A 21915-nucleotide genomic window follows, 5' to 3' on the forward strand; every position below is an offset into this window, starting at 1 on the left:
CATCAGTTCTCATATAGTTTGGTTTGTTTTGTTTTTAAAAAACAAAGTCTTGCTCTGTCACTCCAGCTGGAGTGCAATGGCACTATCAAAGCTCATTGCTGCTTAGAACTCCTGGGCTCAGCAATCCTCCTGCCTCAGTCTCTGAAGCAGCTAGGACTACAGGCAAGCCACCACACCAGGCTATTTTTTTTTTTCATGAAGAGATGGGGTCTCACTGTGTTGACCCGGATGCAATCCTTCCACCTGGCGTGTCCTAAAGCCCTGGTATTACAGGCGGGAGCCACTTCGACTGGCCTTTGTTATTTTGATATATGTTGCTTCCATTTAACTATTGATATACAATATAGATTTTCCTCCTTAGTTTCTAGTGAGATTTATTTATTTATTTTTTGAGAAAGGATCTCACTTTGCCACCCAGGCTAGAATGCAGTGGCATAATCATGGGCTCAAGGCATCCTCCCACCTCTGCCCACCAAATAGCTGGGACTACAGGTGTCTGCCACCACGCTTGACTTATTTATTTATGTATTTATTTTTAATTTAATTTTTTTGGGGGGGGACGGAGTCTCGCTCTGTCGCGCAGGTTGGAGTGCAGTGGCCGGATCTCAGTTCACTGCAAGCTCCGCCTCCCGGGTTTACGCCATTCTCCTGCCTCAGCCTCCCGAGTAGCTGAGGCTACAGGCACCCGCCACCACGCCCGGCTAGTTTTTTGTATTTTTTTTGTAGAGACGGGGTTTCGCCATGTTGCCCAGGCTGGTCTCTAACTCCTAAGCTCAAGTAATCCGCCCACCTTGGCCTCCCACAGTGCTGGGGTTACAGGAGTGAGCCACCGTGCCCAGTGAGCAATTTTATTTTTATATCATCTGTGGACCTCACATTAATCTATTTTTCTCAGTAAAAGAATACTGCAAACAGGGTCCAGCAATGACAGTCACATCCAGTTCCTCAAATTCTTTTTTCTTATTAAATATGTTGAGTAAACTGACCATGGTTTTGTGCATAGATTGATACCAAAGGCCTGACCCTGAAGCCCTCAAAGACTTAGAGGGCTGTAGGGACTTTAGACTTCAAACCCATCATATCCTCTTTCCTATCCCTGGAAAAGCAACGCACAAAGACTTTCTTAAACTCTTCTCAGCATTATTCCAGCGTGTCCACTATCCTTTGAGCTCACTGCCACACCCCTCATCTTTCAGAATCTTGAACCCGGGAGGCGGAGGTTGCAGTGAGTCAAGATTGCGCCGCTGTACTCCAGCCTCATCAACAAGAGCAAACTCCGTCTCCAAAAAAAAATCAGAAACAAGCCATTAGTAAACATTCCTAATGAAGATTATGATGTTAAATGTCATTATTTGCATGCAAAGGTTTCCTCCTCAAGCTAAACCTCAACACTTTCGGTTTCACTAGATTTAAAGCAGAAGTGAGTCTTCATTACAAGGGCACCTCTTTTCTCTGACTAGTGGGGTTTAAATAGCTTGGTGGCTTTCCAGGCGGTAAGTCCCAGCTAATGGGCTCTGGAGAACCCAGCCTATCAGTTCATTTATGGAGTCCCTTGGCATCCTTGTACTGTGAAGAGCTGTAAGGCCTCAAAGGGTGAAAAAGGTGAGTTGAGAAGGTGTCACAGAGCACGAAGGTGGTCCCCACACAGGTCACAATTATGTAGCTGTGAACAGGCTACGTGTTGCGTCCTTCATAGCATCTGCCACAAAATAAGGGCTCAACATATTTTCCCTTCAATTTACTTTAAACATCATTACCATTGCCTAAATGAAATATTACTGACATGGATTTTAAAAACTGCACATGTAACTAATGTCTAAAATTGGGTCACATGAAACATAACCTTGAAACTGAGAAGAATTTCCTCTTAGACTTCATGATAATTTACCAACCACTTAATGCACCAGGGGCTGAGGGGAGCAGAGAACCTAATTAATTAATCATGGTGACCTGATAAATGAGGTAACATCACTAAAGCAAGTGGCGCTCCTTTAACCTCAGTTCCGTTTCCCTCCCCCAACACCATGTCTCTCCGTTAAGACACATCATTTGATCTGCAGAGTTGAGGTGGGTACTCATTCAAAATGAATAATCAAACTTGCCTCCCAATTCCCGAAATCTACAAGGTCCCCTAGACCTCTAGAAGTGCAATTCTGCTGACAGGAAAATGAAGCAAATTACTCTCATCCAAGGCGATTACCTCCACGAATTCTTAGAATTTATATAGTAGAGTCCAGGTATTAATATAAAAACTGTAATTTCAAAATACTATAATGTTTCAATCAACAAAAGTGGGCAGAAGAAAACATTAAAAATTTAAAAACCCACCACTTCAGAAGCATTATGCTTTAGTACTCGGATAGTCTCAACATGAGAAGAAAACATTACTTTGTCAGTGACTAACTTCTGATAAGTATGTGGAAATGTAAGCCACTCCGCTCGAAAAAATGCACGCAGGGGGAATGACACGCGCGGTGCGGTTACGGTTGTGTCCTGATATCTGAGGTCGTTAAACGACGAGAAGAGCGGCAGTGTCCGCAGCACGCCTTCCTACCTCTCCTGCGCCCGGCCCCGCTTCCGGGACTCCAGTCCAACCGCAGCACCCTGACTGCAGGTGCCAAGTCACAACTACAAAGAAACTTCCTCTTCTCGAGCGGGGGTGGGACTTGGCCGGGTCCCGAGGCCCCTGGCTGGCGGGCTCGGACGTTAGGAGCAGAACCAGCTCCAGGTCCCGGTCTGTCCGGGCGTCGCTGCCCTCCGAAGCTCAGGCCGGACGCCCCCAGTCCCTGGCCGAGCAAGGCGCCGCGGCCCGCCCACCCACCCCGGTACCCGCCGTTCGACCCCGTTGCCCTGCACCTGAGGATGTTGTCAGCATAGGTGAGCAGCAGCTTGGAGGCCTCCAGAAAGGTCTCCGGGGTGTTCTGGCAGAGCTCGGCCACGGCCGGGGACGCCGAGCCTGAGGAGCTGCCCAGCGCCGCCGCCGCCATGCTTGAGCGCCAGCGGCCGCCGCCGCCCCTCGCGCTCCGTGTCCCACACTGAGCAAGCGCTTCAGCGCGCAGCGGCTACCGCAGCCACCGGGAGGGGCGGGGTCGGGGCCTGGGGCGGGGTCGGGGGCCTGGGGCGGGAGCAGGGCAGCTCGGCGGGGAGCTACTGCTGCCCCTTCGGGAGGGGTGAGGGGCTGTTCGGAGCAACGTTGGGGAGGCCTCGGCCGGCTGGGGCGAGGTGCTTCGACCCAGGGTTGGGGCCTGGTCGTACAGGTTGGGGAGGGGTTCCGCAGGGAGGGCGGGGCCTGGGCGCCGGGGCTGAGGGGCGTGGGGCTGGAGGAGGGGGTTGTCGAGTCCTTAGGACGGATGAGCTCGGCTGGAGGGGAGGTCGGCTTTAGTCTAGAGGTACCGGGAGAATGGTGCTGGCACGTGCCTCTCAGAAACCCGGATCCCTCTGCGCCCCGGGGCCAGCCTAATCGATCCAGCTATTAAGGTGGAGAAACCGCATGTACCTCTCTCCTTTCCCCACAAATAAAACGACCTTAGCGCCTTCACTTCGCAGATTGTCAGGACGTTCTACATAGATGTGGATGAAAGACCCCAGAAGGAAGGAGCAACAAACGTCAAAAACAAAACCATGGCTATAAACTCTGCTGGGTTTGTTACGTGGATTCTTTTCAGAATTTGGCGAATGACTGAAAATCTAAGTCCCAGCTCAACTAGTATATGATTCCTCTGTAAGGAAGTGTATTTTTAAACCATAGGTTGCAACGTAATAATGGGTTGTGGATTCGGTTTACTGCGTGGTGACCAGCGTAAAACACATGCATAATAATTACGCAATATTATAGAATGTCGGGGGCGGGAAGGGAAGAAAATAAAAATTTGCATCCCACACAGTAAGGGTAAGTATTATTTTGTGACTTGTTTTTTAGGTATATCATGTGATCAAGGTCTTTTATTCCACTTAGAAGATGCATCCCTAACTACTTTAATCCAGTCTCTGCCCCACCATGTCCTTGAAAGTGTACTTTACCACTGGCTTCCTTCTTTGCAGAAATTCCTTTTCAACCTCACCAAGTATTTGTCTTGACTTTATTTCTTAAGATAAGTGATTTGCCTGAATAACTTCTTTTACATTTCTTGATGTTTCATCTGTTTGCTTTTAAGACTTGAAATTTTCTTCCAGAATCTCCGAGCAAGACCCTAAGCTATGCCAATCCACTTCAATGACTATTCGTCTCCCAGATATACGTACGCTTTTAATAAATATGTAGATCTTTGGACCAGCTTCCAAGTATGGTGTGTTCAACAGATAGTAGTATGTTGCTAGCTTCTGTAACTAAAATTTTCAGTGGCTTAACACAAGAGTAATTTCTTTCTGGCTCATATAACAGTTTAATAATGCAGGTGTCATAATGTCAGTGGACCCAGTCTCCTTCCATCCCTTAGAACAGGGGTCAAGAAACATTTTTCTGTAAAGGGCCACATAGTAAGTGTTTTAGGCTTTGTGAGCCATAAGGTCTGTCTCAACTATTTAACTCTGCCTCTACAGTTGTAGCTCCACAGACAATACTTGAAAATAAATGGACATGGTTATGTTCTAGTGAAATTTTATTTACAAATCCAGGCAGCCTGCTTGGACAAAAAAAAAAAAAAAAAAGTCACACCTACTTTTAACCACATAAGCCCAGAAATGACATACAGCATTTTCTCTACCATATCATTGCTAAGAATGAGGCCTCATCAAGATAAAAGAGGGTATTTCAGTAAGGCCAGATTTACAAAAAATAAAAATAAAAATAAAACATAAAAAGATAAAAGGGGAGAGTCTGGGAAATGTAGTCTCCTATAACTACACAATGGATTGGGGGCTTGGGTCTGGGGATATAGCTATCACAAACTTTATTCCTCTTCATTTGGGTTTCTTTTTTCCATTGATACATTTATTTATACTTTACTAATTATATGAGAATAATATATATTATACAGTATTTGTGACTTTTTAAAATGCAACAGAACTTTTTTTATATTTTTCCAAATAAAAATTTAGGGGCTGGACATGGTGGCTCATGCCTATAATCCCAATACTTTGGGAGGCTGAGGTAGGTGAATCGCTTGAGCCCAGGAGTTCGAGACCACCCTGGGCAACATGGCAAGACCCCATCTCTACCAAAAAAAAAAAAAAATAGGAAGATTGTCTATATACAAAACACCAAAGTGGAAATGCTCTGGTATTGAAGCAGAGGTGTCAAGTAAAGGGCAGAAAGCTGCTAGCTCAGGCTTCCCTCTGACAGATAGAATGGTCATAGGGTACTTTTGTGGGGGAACAAAATGACTTGTTTTTCTCTTCATAATAGTTTGTTTCCTCAACTAAAACGCCATCTCATTGTAAGTTATCATTAGTTTTGTCTTCCCTGTTTGATTAAAAGTCTCTTGTGCCACCTGTCTCAGACTGCTTTGCACACAGCAGATTCTGAATAAAGAGTTGTTGGTTAAGCACTTAATGTAGTCACACAATAGTGAATCCCTATACAAATTCCTGAAAGACTTCAACCCCTCTCCTTGCTAATGGTTTTTATGGAGGTTAACTTTTTAATATCAGCAAATAAATCCTGGGAAAAATTTAGAGCGTTCTTTTTTCTGTTTTATTAAAGAATAGCGTTAGCCAGGCGCGGTAGTGCACGCCTGGAGTCCCAGCTACTTGGGAGGCTGAGAGGCAGGGAGGGAGAGGCCCGCAGCCGAAGCCCCTCCCAGAGGAGGGAAGACTCCCTAAGAAGAGAGAGTGGGACCGGGAAGCATGTAGGCTAAAGGGGTGCCCACAATAAGTGTGGACCCATTTGTCATTTTCCATTTGACCATGACAGTAGAGAGGCAGGGGAATCGCTTGAACCCAGGAGGCAGAGGTTGCAGTGAGCTGAGATCGCCCCACTGCACTCCAGCCTACGCGACAGAGCAGGACTCTCTCTCAAAAAGAAGAAGAAGAAGAAAAAAAAAAAAGAACAATGCCATGATATGTCAACTCTAAAAATGATGTTTTTAATAAAGGTGAAATCCTGGAAAAAATATCTTTATTTTGGGACAAATATAAATAAAATAAAATAAAATAAAAGAACAAGAATTTCAATGCTGATTTAGTACTAGACCATTCTTTGGTTGTTTGAAACAATGATGGGTATAAAAGGTAGGGTAACTTACTCAGCTTTTCTAAAGGAAACGGAAGAATTAGAATATCTCCAACTTGCCGGGCGCGGTGGCTCAAGCCTGTAATCCCAGCACTTTGGGAGGCCGAGACGGGTGGATCACGAGGTCAGGAGATCAAGACCATCCTGGCGAACACGGTGAAACCCCGTCTCTACTAAAAAATACAAAAAAACTAGCCGGGCGAGATGGCGGGCGCCTGTAGTCCCAGCTACTCGGGAGGCTGAGGCAGGAGAATGGCGTGAACCCGGGAGGTGGAGCTTGCAGTGAGCTGAGATCCGGCCACTGCACTCCAGCCTGGGCGGCAGAGTGAGACTCCGTCTCAAAAAAAAAAAAAAAAAAAGAATATCTCCAACTTGACTGAAGTGGAGGAAGCAGCCAGGAAAAGGAGAGACAAAGTCCCTTATTATAATGGATTCCCTTAATAGCTTTATAAATGGCGGTATTCAAAAGAGATTATAGTTACTCAAGAACTTTAACGGAAGTGTTACTAAAGAGTTATTTGGAAGGACTTAAATTTCAGATGATTTTTTAAAAATGGTGATTTCTATGATTTTATGGACTGTACATTTTTATCACAATATTAATGCTATGGCATTGGTTTTCGCAAAAGTCATTTGGTGAGATATGCACAAAAAGTGCATGTGTACTCTCAAATATAAGGATTTGATTTATTCATTCCATAATTCACTTACTCATCATATATTTATGAAGTGACTACTAGTTGCTCAGCACTGTGAAGGAGACAAATATGGTCCCTACTTTCATAGAAGTCATAGGTTTAGAGCAGTGGTTGGACAACAGCAGCATCAGCAGGAAACTTGTCAGGAAAACAAATTCTGAAGCTCCATCTTTAAAGGTGGGGCCCAGCAATCTGTGTGGTAACAAGCCCTTCAGGTGATTTTGATACACAGGAAACTTTGAGAACTACTAGTGTAGAGGGAGGGAGATTTCATTGCGGGCTGCAGTTTCAGTGAGGGGGGACAATTTGAACAGAAGCCTTAAATTGAGAGGTTGAGAAGGTGAGAAAGGAGAGGACTTGCTAGCTGTGAGAGACTCCCCACCCTCCTTAAATCATGTACAGTATCCTAGTAATGTTTCCTTCTCAACATCTCCTACATCTCTCCTCGCCATTGCCCTCAGAGCCTCATCGTGTTGCATCCATTCTTTCTTCCCTGTGTCCATTTCCACATCCTTCCAATCCACCCTGCTCATTTGTGCAACATGATCTTTCTAAAGCAGCCATCTGATCATGTTGTTCTCCTGGTAAAAAGTTTTCTATGGCTCCCTCTACCCACATTCTAAAGTCAAATGGTGTCAGGAACCAGGCTGGTAACTTAAATATTTTAAGTGGCTTTGTTCAAGACAAAGAGGAGTAAGAGAGACTCCGGTGAAGGGAATGAGAGAGTTTACTATGTCCTTTCTAGAGGAGTTTAGAATCAATCAAAGAATGTTGCACTCCAAATTATGCTAGCAGAGGCTAGCATATGCTCTCTGAACTACAGGATTAAATCCAAAGTCCTCAGTATGATACCCCAGGCTTTTGTGACCTGGGCCTGCCTTACTCTCATGCTTTTACTGTTGCTTTGTCCCACACTTCAAATTTGACATGGGCCACATACTTAGCTGTTTGTGGAAGATACCATGACACTTCATTTCTCCAGGCCTTTGTTCTACTCTTCCTGCCAGGATGCCCTTTCCCACCCAATTTACTAGACAAATATTCATTTCCAAGATGCAGTTCAAGGATCATTTCTCTGAAGCCTTTTCTGATTTTGCAAGGTAGCACAGACCTCATTGTCCCTTTTGTGTTATAATAGTTCTGCTACAGCACCTGTTTCAATAGTTTGCACTTACTTGTTTCTAATGGGTTGACCATGAACTTTATTAGACCATGAACTTCTTGAAAGCAAGAGCCATACCTCTACTCATTTTTGCATTCAAACTTCAAGCATCGATAGGAAGAAAATGAATGGTTGTTGACAATACCAAAAGTACAGAGATGAGAAAAGTTAGGGTCAATCAAGACATGTATAGTATGAAAATCAGTTTGCTGGGTGGAAAGCTCAATAGAGAATGGGAGCCATAACTGGAAAGATAGTTTTGAATCAGCTTACAAAGAATTTAAGGCAGACCTAAAAAGTCTTAATAGGAGGGTAGGATAAGCAGAGCCCATTTGAAGATTTTGGTGCAAGAAGACACCATGGGATTGTAGCAGGAAATACGGTACCAAATACGTAAAGCTATAAAATATCATAAAATTTCCCACCCTTTTCCAGATCAAAGGTGATGAGGTAGATACAAAAATGATGGTCTTTTTACTTTTTTGAAAGATTTTAATTTGTCACCTCTTAGCCAAGATGATTTGTGATATTACAAAAGAAATAGCACATTAAAATTGTATGTTTCATATGAGTTCAGCTTCAGAAAAAATATTGCAGGTATTTTCTCACTATTATTTTAAAGACAGCAATGAAAAGAGATCAAGTTTAGGTACTTACTCATCAAGTGTTAGTTTTTTTATAACACATGTGTTTAATTCTTCTTAAAGTAACTCTATTTGTCACTGAATGAGGATCATACTAGAGGTGACTGGTTAGGCCTGGGACGAAGGTCAAACTGGACTTTGCTGAATTATTTTAAACAAAATAGATTTCCAAACTCATTTAAATCCAGGACCAACCTGGAAAAGCTAAGCTTGACTCACATTCTTCTGTAGGGGTAGGAAAGAATGCAGAGGACTCTACTTGGAAACAGTGGCTTCAAGAGGCGTTGCCCAGAAAGAAACATAAATATGACTAGAAGGTCCAGATGAAGATTCTATGGTCAACCATTTTTCTAAAGATGAGCAGGGACTAAACTCACGCCTGGGATAGCATGTGAAAAACAGATGTTCAATGAATACCATCTTGTCGACTTCTTGCTTTTTTTACGTTTTCATGTTGTATTTTCCCTTTATCGATTTGCAATCCGCTCTGAACAAACAGTTAATGAATTTTTCAGACACTTAGAAACAAATGTCTCCAGTGTTACAATGGGTGTGATATTTTTAAGTATTGTCTCGAATCCGGTGATAATTTTTTTTTTAAGTGAAAGAAGTTTATTAGGAAAGTAAAGGAACAAAGAATGACTACTCCATAAGCAGAGCAGCCTGGTGACAACTTTTAAAAAGTAAAAACTTTACTACAAAAACATTTGTTTATTGTAGAAAAGCTTTATTAAATAAAGCTAAGCAAAAATGAGGGAAAGATCACAATCATTATACATCTTGCAGCTCTTTAAAGAATTATTTTTGAAAAAACGGATATATACTGTTTTGTAACTATGTCTCCTAACAAATAGTCTCAACATCTCATTAATAAATATTCACCCATAGAGTTATTTTAAACGGCTGCATGGCATTTGGATGTACCACAAGATACACAACAAATTTCCTGATGTTGGCCATTTTGGTTAGTTCTACTTTACTCACAATTACTAATAACGTTCCGAGCTATAGCAATAACTTTGTGACTGCAGTCATTTCCTTAATTCTTTCTTACAGTTCCAGTAGAATACGATGGTGTCCCTTCTCCGACAAAAAGGAATATTTGGGCATTATCACTGGCAAAGAAAAATGCCTTTTTGATGGGTGAAAATGCTATCTCATCGCGTTATTTGCAGGTCCTTAATTATCGGCGAGTCACTGAGGTTCCGAGAGAAGAGTCTCTGCTAAGGCAAACAGCGACCCAGCCGCCTCCGAAGGTCTGACCTCCGCCAAGGTGACGCGGCGTAAAGTCAACAGGCGGAAGGGGAGTCGAACGGGATGCGTGCGCGGGAGCGCGCATGAGTGTACGTGCGCGTGCGCGTGCGCTCGAGCGCGTCATCGCCTAGGACGGTGGTGAGTGTGTCTGGAGCTGTAAACGTGTTACAGGTATCGCTCGCTACCCTCCTCCTTCGACCCTCCTTTCCTCCTTTACAGTCAAATCAAGTCGGGGTTGAATTTCGAGAGGGAAGTCCGAGGACTTAGGGCCTGATTTCTTTTTCTGTCGCCATGCTTCTTCAGTTGTGTACATGTGTGGTGGTGACTGAGAGGCAGTACAGGGAGTGACTACGCCCTGTTACTCCCGCCCCTGGCCTTTGTAGTACCCTTGAAGTGATCCACCAGTCCTAACCCCTCCTTCCACAGATGATTCAATTGGAGAAGTTTAGAGGGGTGGAAAGACTCGCCCCCTTCCCCCAGTCGCAAGCTTGGACACAGAGTCTGTTGCCAACCCACGTATCCAGACGCTCAGTCTAGGGCTCTTGGCCCTGGGTGGCGTTTTGAAAAGGCTCGTTATCCTTAGTTATTGAAGATTGATAAAGCCCACTTACTTAAGATAATATGCCCTGAAATGTGTTTTCTGTGCCACTGACACCAGAAATGCTATTTAGAAGAAGTTATCAGTAATCCTGACAAAGGATGCTTCCTGCAACTCATATCAGGCTGGAGGTGCCTTTATATTTTTCATTGAATTACTGTTTTGGTGAATCGAATGAATCATCAATTCATTTATTTGTCTTCAAATCTCTGAGGGCACTTACAGTCTAGAAAAGGAGATAAGGTTAAACAGGTAGTTTGATGTTAAGGTATAAATTGAAATTATGTAACATTTTCGCTGTGTTCGTTAGCAGCTCATATCAAGCACCCAAAGGAACACCTTGGATGTCTTTCCTTAGGCCCTTAAGCTATATAAAAGAATACCTCCTAGGTGTGTTGTGGTCTTTTACAGGAATGTGTTTCTGATCATCTGAATCTCAATCATGTCCAATTGCCTGCAAAATTTCCTGAAAATTACAAGCACTCGTCTTCTGTGTTCAAGATTATGCCAACAGGTAACAAGAAGTAAAGGGAAGTTTTTCGGAACTGAGCCAATATCCAGATTGCATAGGCGAGTTGTCATTACCGGTATTGGCTTAGTGACTCCTCTTGGTGTTGGAACTCACTTGGTTTGGGATCGTCTTATCGCAGGAAAGAGTGGAATTGTTTCACTGGTTGGTGAAGAGTATAAGAGTATCCCTTGCCGTGTGGCTGCTTATGTGCCAAGAGGCAGTGATGAAGGTCAGTTCAATGAACAAAACTTTGTGTCCAAATCAGATCTCAAGTCCATGTCTTCTCCCACCATCATGGCCATTGGGGCTGCAGAATTAGCCTTGAAGGATTCTGGCTGGCATCCTCAGTCAGAAGCTGATCAAGTGGCTACTGGTGTTGCAATTGGCATGGGAATGATTCCTCTTGAAGTTGTTTCTGAAACTGCTTTGAATTTTCAGACAAAAGGTTACAATAGAGTTAGCCCATTTTTTGTCCCTAAGATTCTGATCAATATGGCAGCAGGCCAGGTCAGCATTCGATATAAACTCAAGGGCCCAAATCATGCGGTATCCACAGCTTGTACCACAGGAGCTCATGCTGTGGGAGACTCTTTTAGATTTATAGCCCGTGGTGATGCTGATGTGATGGTGGCTGGAGGTACAGATTCTTGTATTAGCCCTTTATCTCTTGCTGGGTTTTCCAGAGCCCGGGCTCTGAGCACAAACTCAGATCCCAAGTTGGCCTGTCGACCATTTCATCCAAAGAGAGATGGTTTTGTAATGGGAGAAGGTGCAGCTGTGCTGGTGCTGGAAGAATATGAACATGCTGTTCAAAGAAGAGCCCGGATCTATGCAGAAGTTTTGGGCTATGGACTCTCAGGTGATGCTGGTCACATAACTGCCCCTGATCCTGAAGGAGAAGGTGCCGTAAGGTAAAAATGGGTTTTTTCCTTCAAAATATTTCTCCAAATAAGACACTTTAATGGGAGTCCCAAATTACGGAAAATTGTAGTGTCTGGCCTTGGTGTACTGAATCTCTATTGTTTTAATTTTTAGACTAAACAAGATTATTTAATTCTTTGCTTAAGATATTTGAAGTATTTCAAAGCATTTGAACATCCTTACAAAATTGCATTTGAGTTAAAACCAGTGGAGTTGCGAAAAAGACCGTGTGTGCCTTTGCCAACTTTTCACGCCTCCATTTGTGCTTAAGCATCAGTGTGCTCCCTCACAAAGTCCTCTTCTTTGACCCTTCATCAGACTTGGAAAGTAAAGTCAACCCTTCTAGATGTGTCTGGTCTTTGCTCCATTTCAGCAGGATTCTGTTCTTTTCACCAGAATTCTGTTCTTTTCAAATCAGCACTTCTCAAACTATAATCACCTAGGGATCTTATGTAAAATGCTAATTCTGATTCTGTAGGTCTAGGGTGGTGCTTGAGATTCTGTTTTGTTTTGTTTTTTTAAAGACAGGGTCTCTCTTTATTGCTTATGCTAGTCTTCTCTCACTGCAGTCTCTAACTCCTGGGCTCAAGCAATCCTATCACCTCAGCTTCCTGAGTAGCTGGGACTACAGGAATGCACCACTGAGACCAGTTTTTTTTTTTTTGGTAGAGATGGGGTTTCACTTTATTTCCCAGACTGGGAGATTCTGTAGTTCTAACAGGTGATGGTGATACTGCTGGTTTAAGGACTACATTTAAGTTAACTGTTATAGATTAGTGCTTTTAAAATGAAAATAAAAAAGTCCCTGATAATGTGTTAATAGATAGCTAATAGCTATTAGATCATACTATGTTTTACTTAGTTAAATTAGCCAGAGTTAGCAACCTTTTCTGTAATGGGAAAAATATAGTAAATATTTTTGGCTTTGTGGGCCATGGAGTCTGTCGCAACTAATCCATCTGCCATTGTCATGTGAAGGCAGCCTTAGACAGTATGTAAATGAGTGGGCATGAATGTGTTCCAGTGAAAACTATTTACAAAAATAGGCATCTAGCCAGGGCCATAGTTTACCTACCCCTAAATTATATGTTTGAATTTTTATTTTGTTTTTGTTTGATTGTTTTTCTTTTTTCTTTTTTTTTTTTTTTTAATAGAGTTGGAGTCTTGCTATGTTGCCAGAGCCAGAGCTGGTCTCAAACTCCTGGCCTCAAGCAGTCCTGCCTTGGCCTCCCAAAGTGCTGGGATTACAGGCGTGAGCTACCATGCCTGGCCTACTTTTGAATTTTAGTGAGTAGTTGCTGGTGCTAAAAATGTCAAGCATAGTAACAAAATAGATGAAGAAATGGTGATGTTCACAGGAAACCTTTCAGCGTACTTCAAATTATACCCTGAGCTGGCTGTTAAGAAATATATATACACACAAACACACATACGTACGTGTATATTTCTCTTAGGAACTAAAGGAAGATGACATCCAAAACGTTTTCAGAGGTTCTTTCAGATATATTTTTTTACTCTTAAGTTTGTTTGGCTTAGATTGCCTTTGTAATTTTTTGTTTAGAATTCTTATGGCCTAAATAAAGAGGATTTTGAAAGGTTATTTGAAACAATGGAACAGTAGATTATTGGGAAGTATGCCAAGTTTTAAATTTAAATGTGAAAAACATCATAATTACAATTCTCATAAAAAATTGCCACACTCCAAAAATCCCTGGAAGAAAAATTATTCTAGTCTTGAGTCAAGATGATATTTTTTCCCCAAGGAAAAATGCCAATGCAAATAAATGAAATTATATTTTATTTGAGATTATACAATCTTGCATTAGCCTGTGTGTTTAACTCTTGGTGATGAACCAGTCCAAGGTAGTGAGTGTGACTCATTATTCCCGTAGAGATGACATCCTAACTCACATGGTAATCCAAGATAGCATTCCATTACTAGAATAAGGGATTCTTTTCATCCAGTGTACTTGGATACCTACATTTGTTTCACATAAGCCATACAGATGAAGAGACTTTTGTTAAAATTAAACTTGGTCCTGATGTCTTTTCTTGTTTTATTAGGTGTATGGCTGCTGCTTTAAAAGATGCAGGTGTACAGCCTGAAGAGATATCCTATATAAATGCACATGCTACTTCCACACCATTGGGAGATGCTGCTGAAAACAAGGCAATCAAACATCTCTTCAAAGACCATGCATATGCCCTTGCAGTTTCCTCAACTAAGGGAGCAACAGGACATCTGCTGGGAGCTGCAGGGGCGGCCGAGGCAGCTTTTACCACATTAGCTTGTTATTATCAAAAACTACCACCTACTTTAAACCTGGATTGTACAGAACCAGAATTTGATCTCAACTATGTTCCACTAAAGGCACAGGAATGGAAAACTGAGAAAAGATTTATTGGCCTCACCAATTCCTTTGGTTTTGGTGGTACTAATGCAACACTTTGTATTGCTGGAATGTAGAACAAATCATTTGTAATTAAATATGGATTTTTAAATGTTATATGTGAAGAAATTATATATTTATACATTGATACCCAGATATCCTTTATGTTAGGGTTTCTCAACCTTGGCACTATTAATATTTGGGTAAGATGATTCTTCGTTGGGAAAAGGGGGATTGTACTGTACATTGTTGGGTGTTTAACGCCATCCTGATCTCTTAATCTATTCCAATAGCACTCTCTTCCCCAGTTGTGACAACCAAAAGTGTTTCCAGATATTGCCAAATGTTTTCTGGGGGACAAAATAACCGCCATACCCCACCGCCTATGAGAACCATGGATCTATATTTTCCTAATACTTTAGGTCAAACAATTTTCTATAACATTTGAGCTGCTCCTGTCCCTTTCAACTCCTCTTTGCTAGGCAGGGTTGCTATACTGTAGAACTCCAGGCATACCATTTCCATACAATACATAGGAAGGAATATAACAAAGTTTGCATCAGCATTCTTTGAGTAAAACTGTCAGCCAGTAATGATCTATTTACTCCTTAAACACCTAGCCCTCTTTTCTTCATATTATTCATACTGTAATTCAGTATAATGAAATTTCTCTAAACTCCCAAGCCATCAGTTCTCTGAAAGAAGAAACTGAAATTGATTTGACATTTCTTATTCTTTTTGTCTTTATGTTGGCACCTAGTGATTAACGGAGATAAAAAATCTTTGGGACGTGGAGCAGAAATTGTTCGAGACTCGGGCCACGTCCCCTTGGCTCTCCTCTAACTTTTTTGAAGCTTTGTTAGTTTCCTATGTTTCCCCAACATCCTACTACATGTGTTGGTGGTCCCCCTACCTCTCTGCCTTGTTTTCTCTAAAGCCAAGGGATCTTGTTCATCCCCAGCAGCCTGGAAGTGTTGGTAGGGGGAAGGGAACATATTCCCCAGAGGCAATACTCAACCAGTGAGGGATGAGGACAGTTGGTGGCTAAGTGCCTCAGCCTCCTTTCAGAAGGGTATCTGTGGTTCTCCACAGTTCTTCCCAGGGTTCCCAGTGAAACAGAGCTTTAGTTACCCACAATATTAGCCAGCTCTAACACTCGTTAACTTGCTTTTATTTTCCCTTTCCCATCCTCCCTGATTTTTAATCTTGTTCCCACGAATCACCTCCCAAACAAACCGCTTTTTCTCAGGTTCTGCTTTCTGGGCAACTCAAACTAAGGACATTTATGTTGTAGTGGGGGTTAATATATCAGTGGTATAGAGTGAATAGGGGATAAACAGGATGTGTGTATTTCTGCTGAAATGAATAGAGTTTCCCACATTGCAATAGACTGGACACATTGCCTACCCACTGACTTTGACTGTAGTACTTTATCTCCGTTATGCCAAAGGCTCCAGCTGTGTGTTCATAGAACTATAATCGGTTTTAATTTTCATGAGCACACATTTATTCATTCAACTGAAGTCTGTTGGGTGCTAACATAGACCTGACTTTGTACTGGTCACCAGTGATGAAGAGAGTATGTCAGAGAAGGTTTCCTAAAGGAAACTGAGGCTGTAAGGGTGAAGAGGTCTTAGCCAGGTTGAGGGAGAAGATAGAGAAGGAAGCGTGTTCCAGTCAGAGAATTCAATGTGGGAAGGTTTAGAAGTCACAACATTTGTACTAAACATAGGTATGTATACCCTGAGATGGATTAGGAAATAATGGCAGAAAATCTGGAAAGGCAGGTCACAAATAACTACAAGTTTTGTTCAAGGCAGTGAGGGTAATAGGAAGCCATTTAAGGTTTGGGATGGTGTGATGGCTTTGTAATGTGTCGGTTTGGCTAGGCTGACCTACATTTCACAGCATTCCTTTTATTGTATGTTCTTGGTTAGGGTGGGCCGTAAGAAATTCTTGTGGGAGATTTGGAGGATGGAAGTGAAGCAGCAGCTATTTTGTAGCTCATGCATGTTACTTATCTGTTAGCTCATGTTGGTGTGAGACTGGCTGAGCCTTCAACTGCTTCACCTTTCCCTGGATCCTCTGTCAGTTTCCCTGACTCCTGGACCAGGTGTGTGTTTAGTTCCATGATAATGAAGGACCTGACCTTCTGCCTCATACCACCAAAGTCAGAGGCCATGAGAACTGACAGATTTCTTTCTGTCACTTTGTGGATTCCATCTTGTTACTGGAATTTACATCCATCTTCCCTTCCCAACTGCCTGCCCTGTGGACTTCAAACTCCATCATCGGAAGATAACAGGTGAACATAACTGCATTACAGAAACTTTAACCTGTTCTCACAATTGTGTGGTTACACAAACTGTCAAATTCCTGTAACAGATATCTATATCTGTCTTAGTGGTTCTATTTCTCTGAGTCAACACTGACTGATACATGTGAAGAAGAAGGGGTTATTGGGGCTGACATAATCATATTTTCTTTTAGAAACATCAGCCTGGCTGCAGAGTGAAGAACAGCGGGGAAGGAAGCTTTATTCCCATAAGGGAATACAGTCAGACGGTGTTGCAAAATGTAGGTAAGAAAAGATGGTGGCCTGGATGAAGAAGAATATTTTGGCCCAAGTTTCTTCCAAAATTGAAAATCATGTGTTTTTAAAAAATCAACTTTACCAGGGCATAATTTATATATAAAATACATTTGTATGCATTTTAAGTATATAGGTCAATTAATTTTGATAGAAGTATGCACACACATGGAACCACCACCTCAGTCAAAGAACATTTCTGATACCCCAAAATTCTTTTTGCCCCTTTGCAGTCAGTGCCCCCAGCTCCAGAAAATCACTGAAGAACTTTCTGTTACTATAGGTAAGATGTACTTTTCTAGAATTTTAAATAAGCGGAGTCATACAGAATATAACCTTTCGTGCCTGCCTTCTTATAATATTTTTGAGGTTTATCCATGTTATTGTGTCAGTAATTCATTTCTCTTTTATTGCTGAATTTTAAAAATTCTTTTTTTTTTTTTTTTTTTTTTGAGATGAAGTTTCGCTCTGTTGCCCAGGCTGGAGTGCAGTGGCGCAATCTCAGCGCACTGCAACCTCTGTCTCCCGGGTTCAAGCAGTTCTCTTGCCTGAGCCTCCTGAGTAGCTGGGATTACAGGCACCTGCCACCACGCCCGGATAGTTTTTGTATGTTTAGTAGAAACGGGATTTCACCAATTTGACCAGGCTGGTTGCAAACTCCTGACTTCAGGTGATCCACCTGCCTCAGCCTCCCAAAGTGCTGGGATTACAGATGTGAGCCACCACGCCTGGCCCTAAAAATTCTTTAATCAGTATAGATACCCTTGACTTTTACTCTTTCCTTAATCCCTACTTAGCTTATTTTTTTTAACTTTTTACCGTCACTGTTTTTTTTAAAAAAGAATATGTATTGCCTTTTGAACAGAAAAAAGACAGGATTTTTAAAAAATTATAGAACCAAGATAGTTTCTAAAGCAAAGAATTCTTCTGCCCCAAATCACAAATGTACAAGGGTTTAACAAAGGACCTACACACACACGTGCACACACACTTTTATAAATATTATTTGGATTACCAGAAATACTGCTAGAAATTTTAGAATTTCCTGTGATTTAGTGCCATGAGTATATGATGAGTTTTGGATCCAAATATCCTAACCTTATCCCCAGGGTCTTTATATTTATGGAAGAAATAAAACTTCAGATAAAAATAATAATAGTTGATTCATATGTTTGTTCAGGTCTTCAGAAGCAGACATCAAAACAGAAATTTCTGTGCAAGAAACTTGTTGTGAAGGATAGAGGGTGAGAGCAGGAGAAGGCAGAGAGATCTCTCCTTCCCACAACTAGGAAGGAGAGGGGCACAGGAATGAAAGGATTGGGTAGGAAGGGTGTCAATCTGAAGTGCCATTCTAATAAAGTTTTGGCCAGGCCGATGGGCAGTTTGCAGTCAAAATCTCTTGTTAAAGGAGTTCCACATCTCTCCAGAATGGTCCTGCGTTAGGACTCATACCACGCGTGGTCATTGGCTGTGAGCTGCCCAGGCACAGCAGGAGATCTGAACTGTCCATTTTTCATGGCCATTATAATCTACCCCTTGCACCACAGAGATCTGTTTCTCCAAGCAGGTTCATGGGACAGCTCCTTTATGGTTCCTGTGGGCCTCTCTTTCTGAGGAAAAATGTAGATGAGGGTGGTTAGTAGGATAAATAATAGCCTCTGAGGCTGCAGTTGGTCTCAGGTCCACAAATGCTCCTCTCTCTAACCCACTATTCATTCTAAATTCCCCTTGCCCTCAGCTATCGTTTCTTTAGGCCTTGGTGGCTGGGTAGTATAACCCAAACCTTCAGTCCTCAGGAATGTAAGCCCTTGGCAATCATACCATTCCCTTTTCAGACAGTGGCAGCTGCGTGTATCATAGGGCACTGGGATCAGAAGGCAAGGAAATGCCAAGATACCCACGTAGATCATCTAGCTTCCACATATATTCTCCCTGTCCTAATTGTGTGAACACAACACTACCTTCTCTAGCGGATTAGGGTCAACTATCACAGTTAGTATGTTGACTTCATGGTTCCTGGGCACAAGAACTCCAAAGTGTCCTAGTGGCATCTACATCTTGTTGTTCAGGGTGATACTTGCGTCTCCTGGCAAGAGTGCATATCCTTTGGAGACCAGGACTTCTCACTTAAATTATTTAGTTAGCTTAAATAAAATCTTATCTAGTCGCAGTAATACATCTCTGCAATGCCAAGAATTGCAAAATAGGAAGTATGAAGTTCCTTATTGTGATTGAATCACTGGAAATGACAGTAAGTGGGGCCATTCATGTTTTCCAACTCCCTTTGTTTCTAAACCTACATGTTCTTCTTATTGCAGACTTAGCCCCATATAAAAGTTTTTGGTGTAAGCATGTGCTGCATCTTGAGGATGGCACCACATCCAGTCAGAGTTATCACTGAGTTGGTGATTCAGGTGTGCATTTAGAAGCCAGTTCTAGCTTCTATGAGGCTGGCTTCTTCTGGATGACGTAATATGTGATACAAACTATGGAACCGTGGTCATAGGGCCATCTTACTTGCTGTGCAATAGGTCCCCCTGCTCAGGTGCTATGTCATAAGGGATTCCATGCCTGTGGATTATTTATTCCATAAGCTTGCAGATAGTGGTGCTGGCTCAGGCTCTGTGGGTAAGAAAGGCAAACCCACATCTGAAATAGGTATCTATCTATACCTATGAAGATGAACCACAGGTACTTCCTTTTGAGGTAGGTTGGACACTCAGAGGCAGCAGTAGTGAGATATCTTGGTAAGTGGAAGTCCATATTGTTGAGCCCACAGGTAGTCTTCATTTCTGCCACTGTAGCCTCTTGATTCATATGCCTTTCATGTAAGTTATATGGCGGCCAATGACAAAGGCTGGCTACTGTCAGTTGGCAAAGTCATTTTGTCTACTTGGCTATTTAGTCCCTCTACTATGATAGATACTTTCTGGTAGGTATAATTGTGTGACGCAGAAGTCTTTATCCTTCATTAAGTGTCTATATGTCCATCCACCTGCCTCTACTCAAGATATTGTTCTGCTCTTTCAGTCCTTTTCCTTCTAGACCCCTGACTGAAGGCTAGGCCTGTGGACACTTCCCAGGAATTTTTATATATGCTTACTTCTTGGGCCACTTCTACTGTATGAAGTGAGTGATCAGATGAAGCTCTGCCTATTGAGAAGATTTTTCCTTCCCAACACCTTTCAAGGCTACCCCTTGAATGTGGCTGTGATGCAGCTGCCATTCATTTTCTACTTGAACTACTACAAGACATCTTTAGGAGGTAGAATCAACAGGATTTGGTAATTGATACCTTCACCTTCCCCACCTAATTCCTTGCTTCTTAATCTTCCCTATTCTCCATCCCCACCTAGATAAATTCCACCAGAGGAGGGATTTTTGCTACTTCTTTCACTGCTATAGTTCCTGTGTCTAGAACAGTACCTGGCACAAACTTGGTCTCAACAAACATTGATGAGTGAACAATGAATGAATCTCAGTACGTTGCTCCACCAACCACCTAGAGCTCAGATCACAAGACTAGTAAGAATCATTCTTGATTTCTCCCTTTTTATCTTTCCCTTTCCTAATCCTTCAACAAGTCTAGCCAATTATATTTTCAAAATATGCCCTGAGTAGTCACTGTTCTCCATTTCTACCACTGTTATCCTTTCTTCCCTGAACTGCAAGCACCAACTTTTTGGTCTTCCTGCTTCCACTCTCCATTGCTTTCTAAGTATTATTCATTCTTCTAATAGCTGACAAATTGATCTTTTACAATATAAATCAGATCATGTTATTTCCCTACTGAAAATCTTCTGATGGATTCCCATTTGACTTAGGTCAAATTCAAACATCTTACCAAGGTCTATGAGACCTCACAGGACCTCCCTCTCTAATCTCACCTCATACTGCTCGTCTTCAAGCTGTGCTGGCGTATCAGCATGTGTATCCTCAAAAACATCAAGCTTATTTCTGCTCTTGTATGGAACACATTTTTATTTATGTGAAAATTATCTTCCTCTTTCTATTTGAGTTTCAGTACAAATATCTCTTCTTGAGAGAAGGCCTTCTGTAGCCACCAATTCTAAAGTAACCCCTTTTGTTCCTTCTCAATCCTTCTCCATCCACATCCCAGTGGTTTTATTGAACATCTCTTTGCTTTTCCAGAGTAGTGCAATGGGAGAAATGGGAGACTGGGCTTGATAAGCCTGGATCTAAATCACTGTCACTGAGCTTAATTTTTTCATGAAAGTAGATTCAATCTGTAAAATGGAGTCAAACCTGTTTAACAATGGTTTTCAGACTCAAATCCAGTTGCACAATATACTAAATATAATCTTCACATCTCTTTCACTATTAGAAATTATCTTAAGGAAAAAAAATATATCTTTAGGACTTTTTTCTTCTCTCTAGTAGTATGTAAGCTTCATGGCAGAGAGATCTTATCAACCTTGTGAACAAGAATAGTATTCCCAGAACTCAGCAAAGTATGTGGCACACATGTGTACACATATATACGTACACACACAAGCACATATACCAACAAAAACAAAAATTTTTGTTCCAACGGTAACTGAAAATATCTATGTTATAGGAAAGACAACAAAGAGGAGAATTTCTTCCATGGTTTTAGAAAAGTAAGAGAGCTGTTGTTACTGTCAAGAGTGAGTGCAAGGAATGGATCTTGCAGCCATAATTAGTGGAGGCACTAATGCTCATTCTCTGTCTAGTTACTTGAGACTCATGTTTGATCTTTGGTACCAAAGAAGAAAGGATGATGGTTATGTTGGCGATTTCTTTAGAATTGCTTAGCACAAGCAACATATCTTGAATTCTAAGAGACTAAATATGTTATCTTGAACAAAAATGCCTCTAGCTTAGGAATCAGCTATTTTTTTTTTTTTTTTTTTTCTGTAAAGGGCCAGATGGTAAATATTTTTGGCTATGTGAGCCATATGGTCTCATTTGCAGCTTCTCAACTCTGCCCTTATAG

The 21915-nt window shown here is 41.8% G+C and overlaps 2 protein-coding genes across 6 annotated transcripts in view; one reads left to right on the forward strand and one right to left on the reverse strand.

Annotated features, from left to right (window-relative positions):
• The window catches only part of NGLY1 (N-glycanase 1), a 68043-nt gene extending 64952 nt beyond the window's left edge, over positions 1 to 3091 (reverse strand). For all 3 annotated transcript variants that reach the window (XM_021934918.2, XM_003895184.5, XM_021934919.2), the window contains exon 1: positions 2857 to 3091. In XM_021934918.2, coding sequence (XP_021790610.1) covers positions 2857 to 2987 — 131 coding nt within the window. In that variant the 5' untranslated portion in view covers positions 2988 to 3091. The remainder of the gene's footprint in view (positions 1 to 2856) is intronic.
• On the forward strand, positions 2504 to 14464 carry OXSM (3-oxoacyl-ACP synthase, mitochondrial). Of its 3 annotated transcripts, none has more exons than XM_017955969.3 (5): positions 2504 to 2877; positions 3547 to 3889; positions 9849 to 10098; positions 10937 to 11947; positions 14022 to 14464. In XM_017955969.3, the coding sequence occupies exons 4-5, from the start codon at positions 10968 to 10970 to the stop codon at positions 14422 to 14424; spliced, it is 1383 nt and encodes a 460-aa protein (XP_017811458.1). In that variant the 5' UTR covers positions 2504 to 2877; positions 3547 to 3889; positions 9849 to 10098; positions 10937 to 10967; the 3' UTR covers positions 14425 to 14464. The 3 variants fall into 3 exon arrangements, with proteins under 3 accessions (XP_017811458.1, XP_031519638.1, XP_003895234.1); XM_031663778.1 differs by having other exon boundaries at positions 3547 to 3721; XM_003895185.5 differs by lacking the exon at positions 3547 to 3889.
• The last annotated feature ends 7451 nt before the right edge of the window (positions 14465 to 21915 follow it).

This window comes from Papio anubis, chromosome 2 (assembly GCF_008728515.1).
Source record: "Papio anubis isolate 15944 chromosome 2, Panubis1.0, whole genome shotgun sequence".
Lineage (NCBI taxonomy): Eukaryota > Metazoa > Chordata > Mammalia > Primates > Cercopithecidae > Papio > Papio anubis.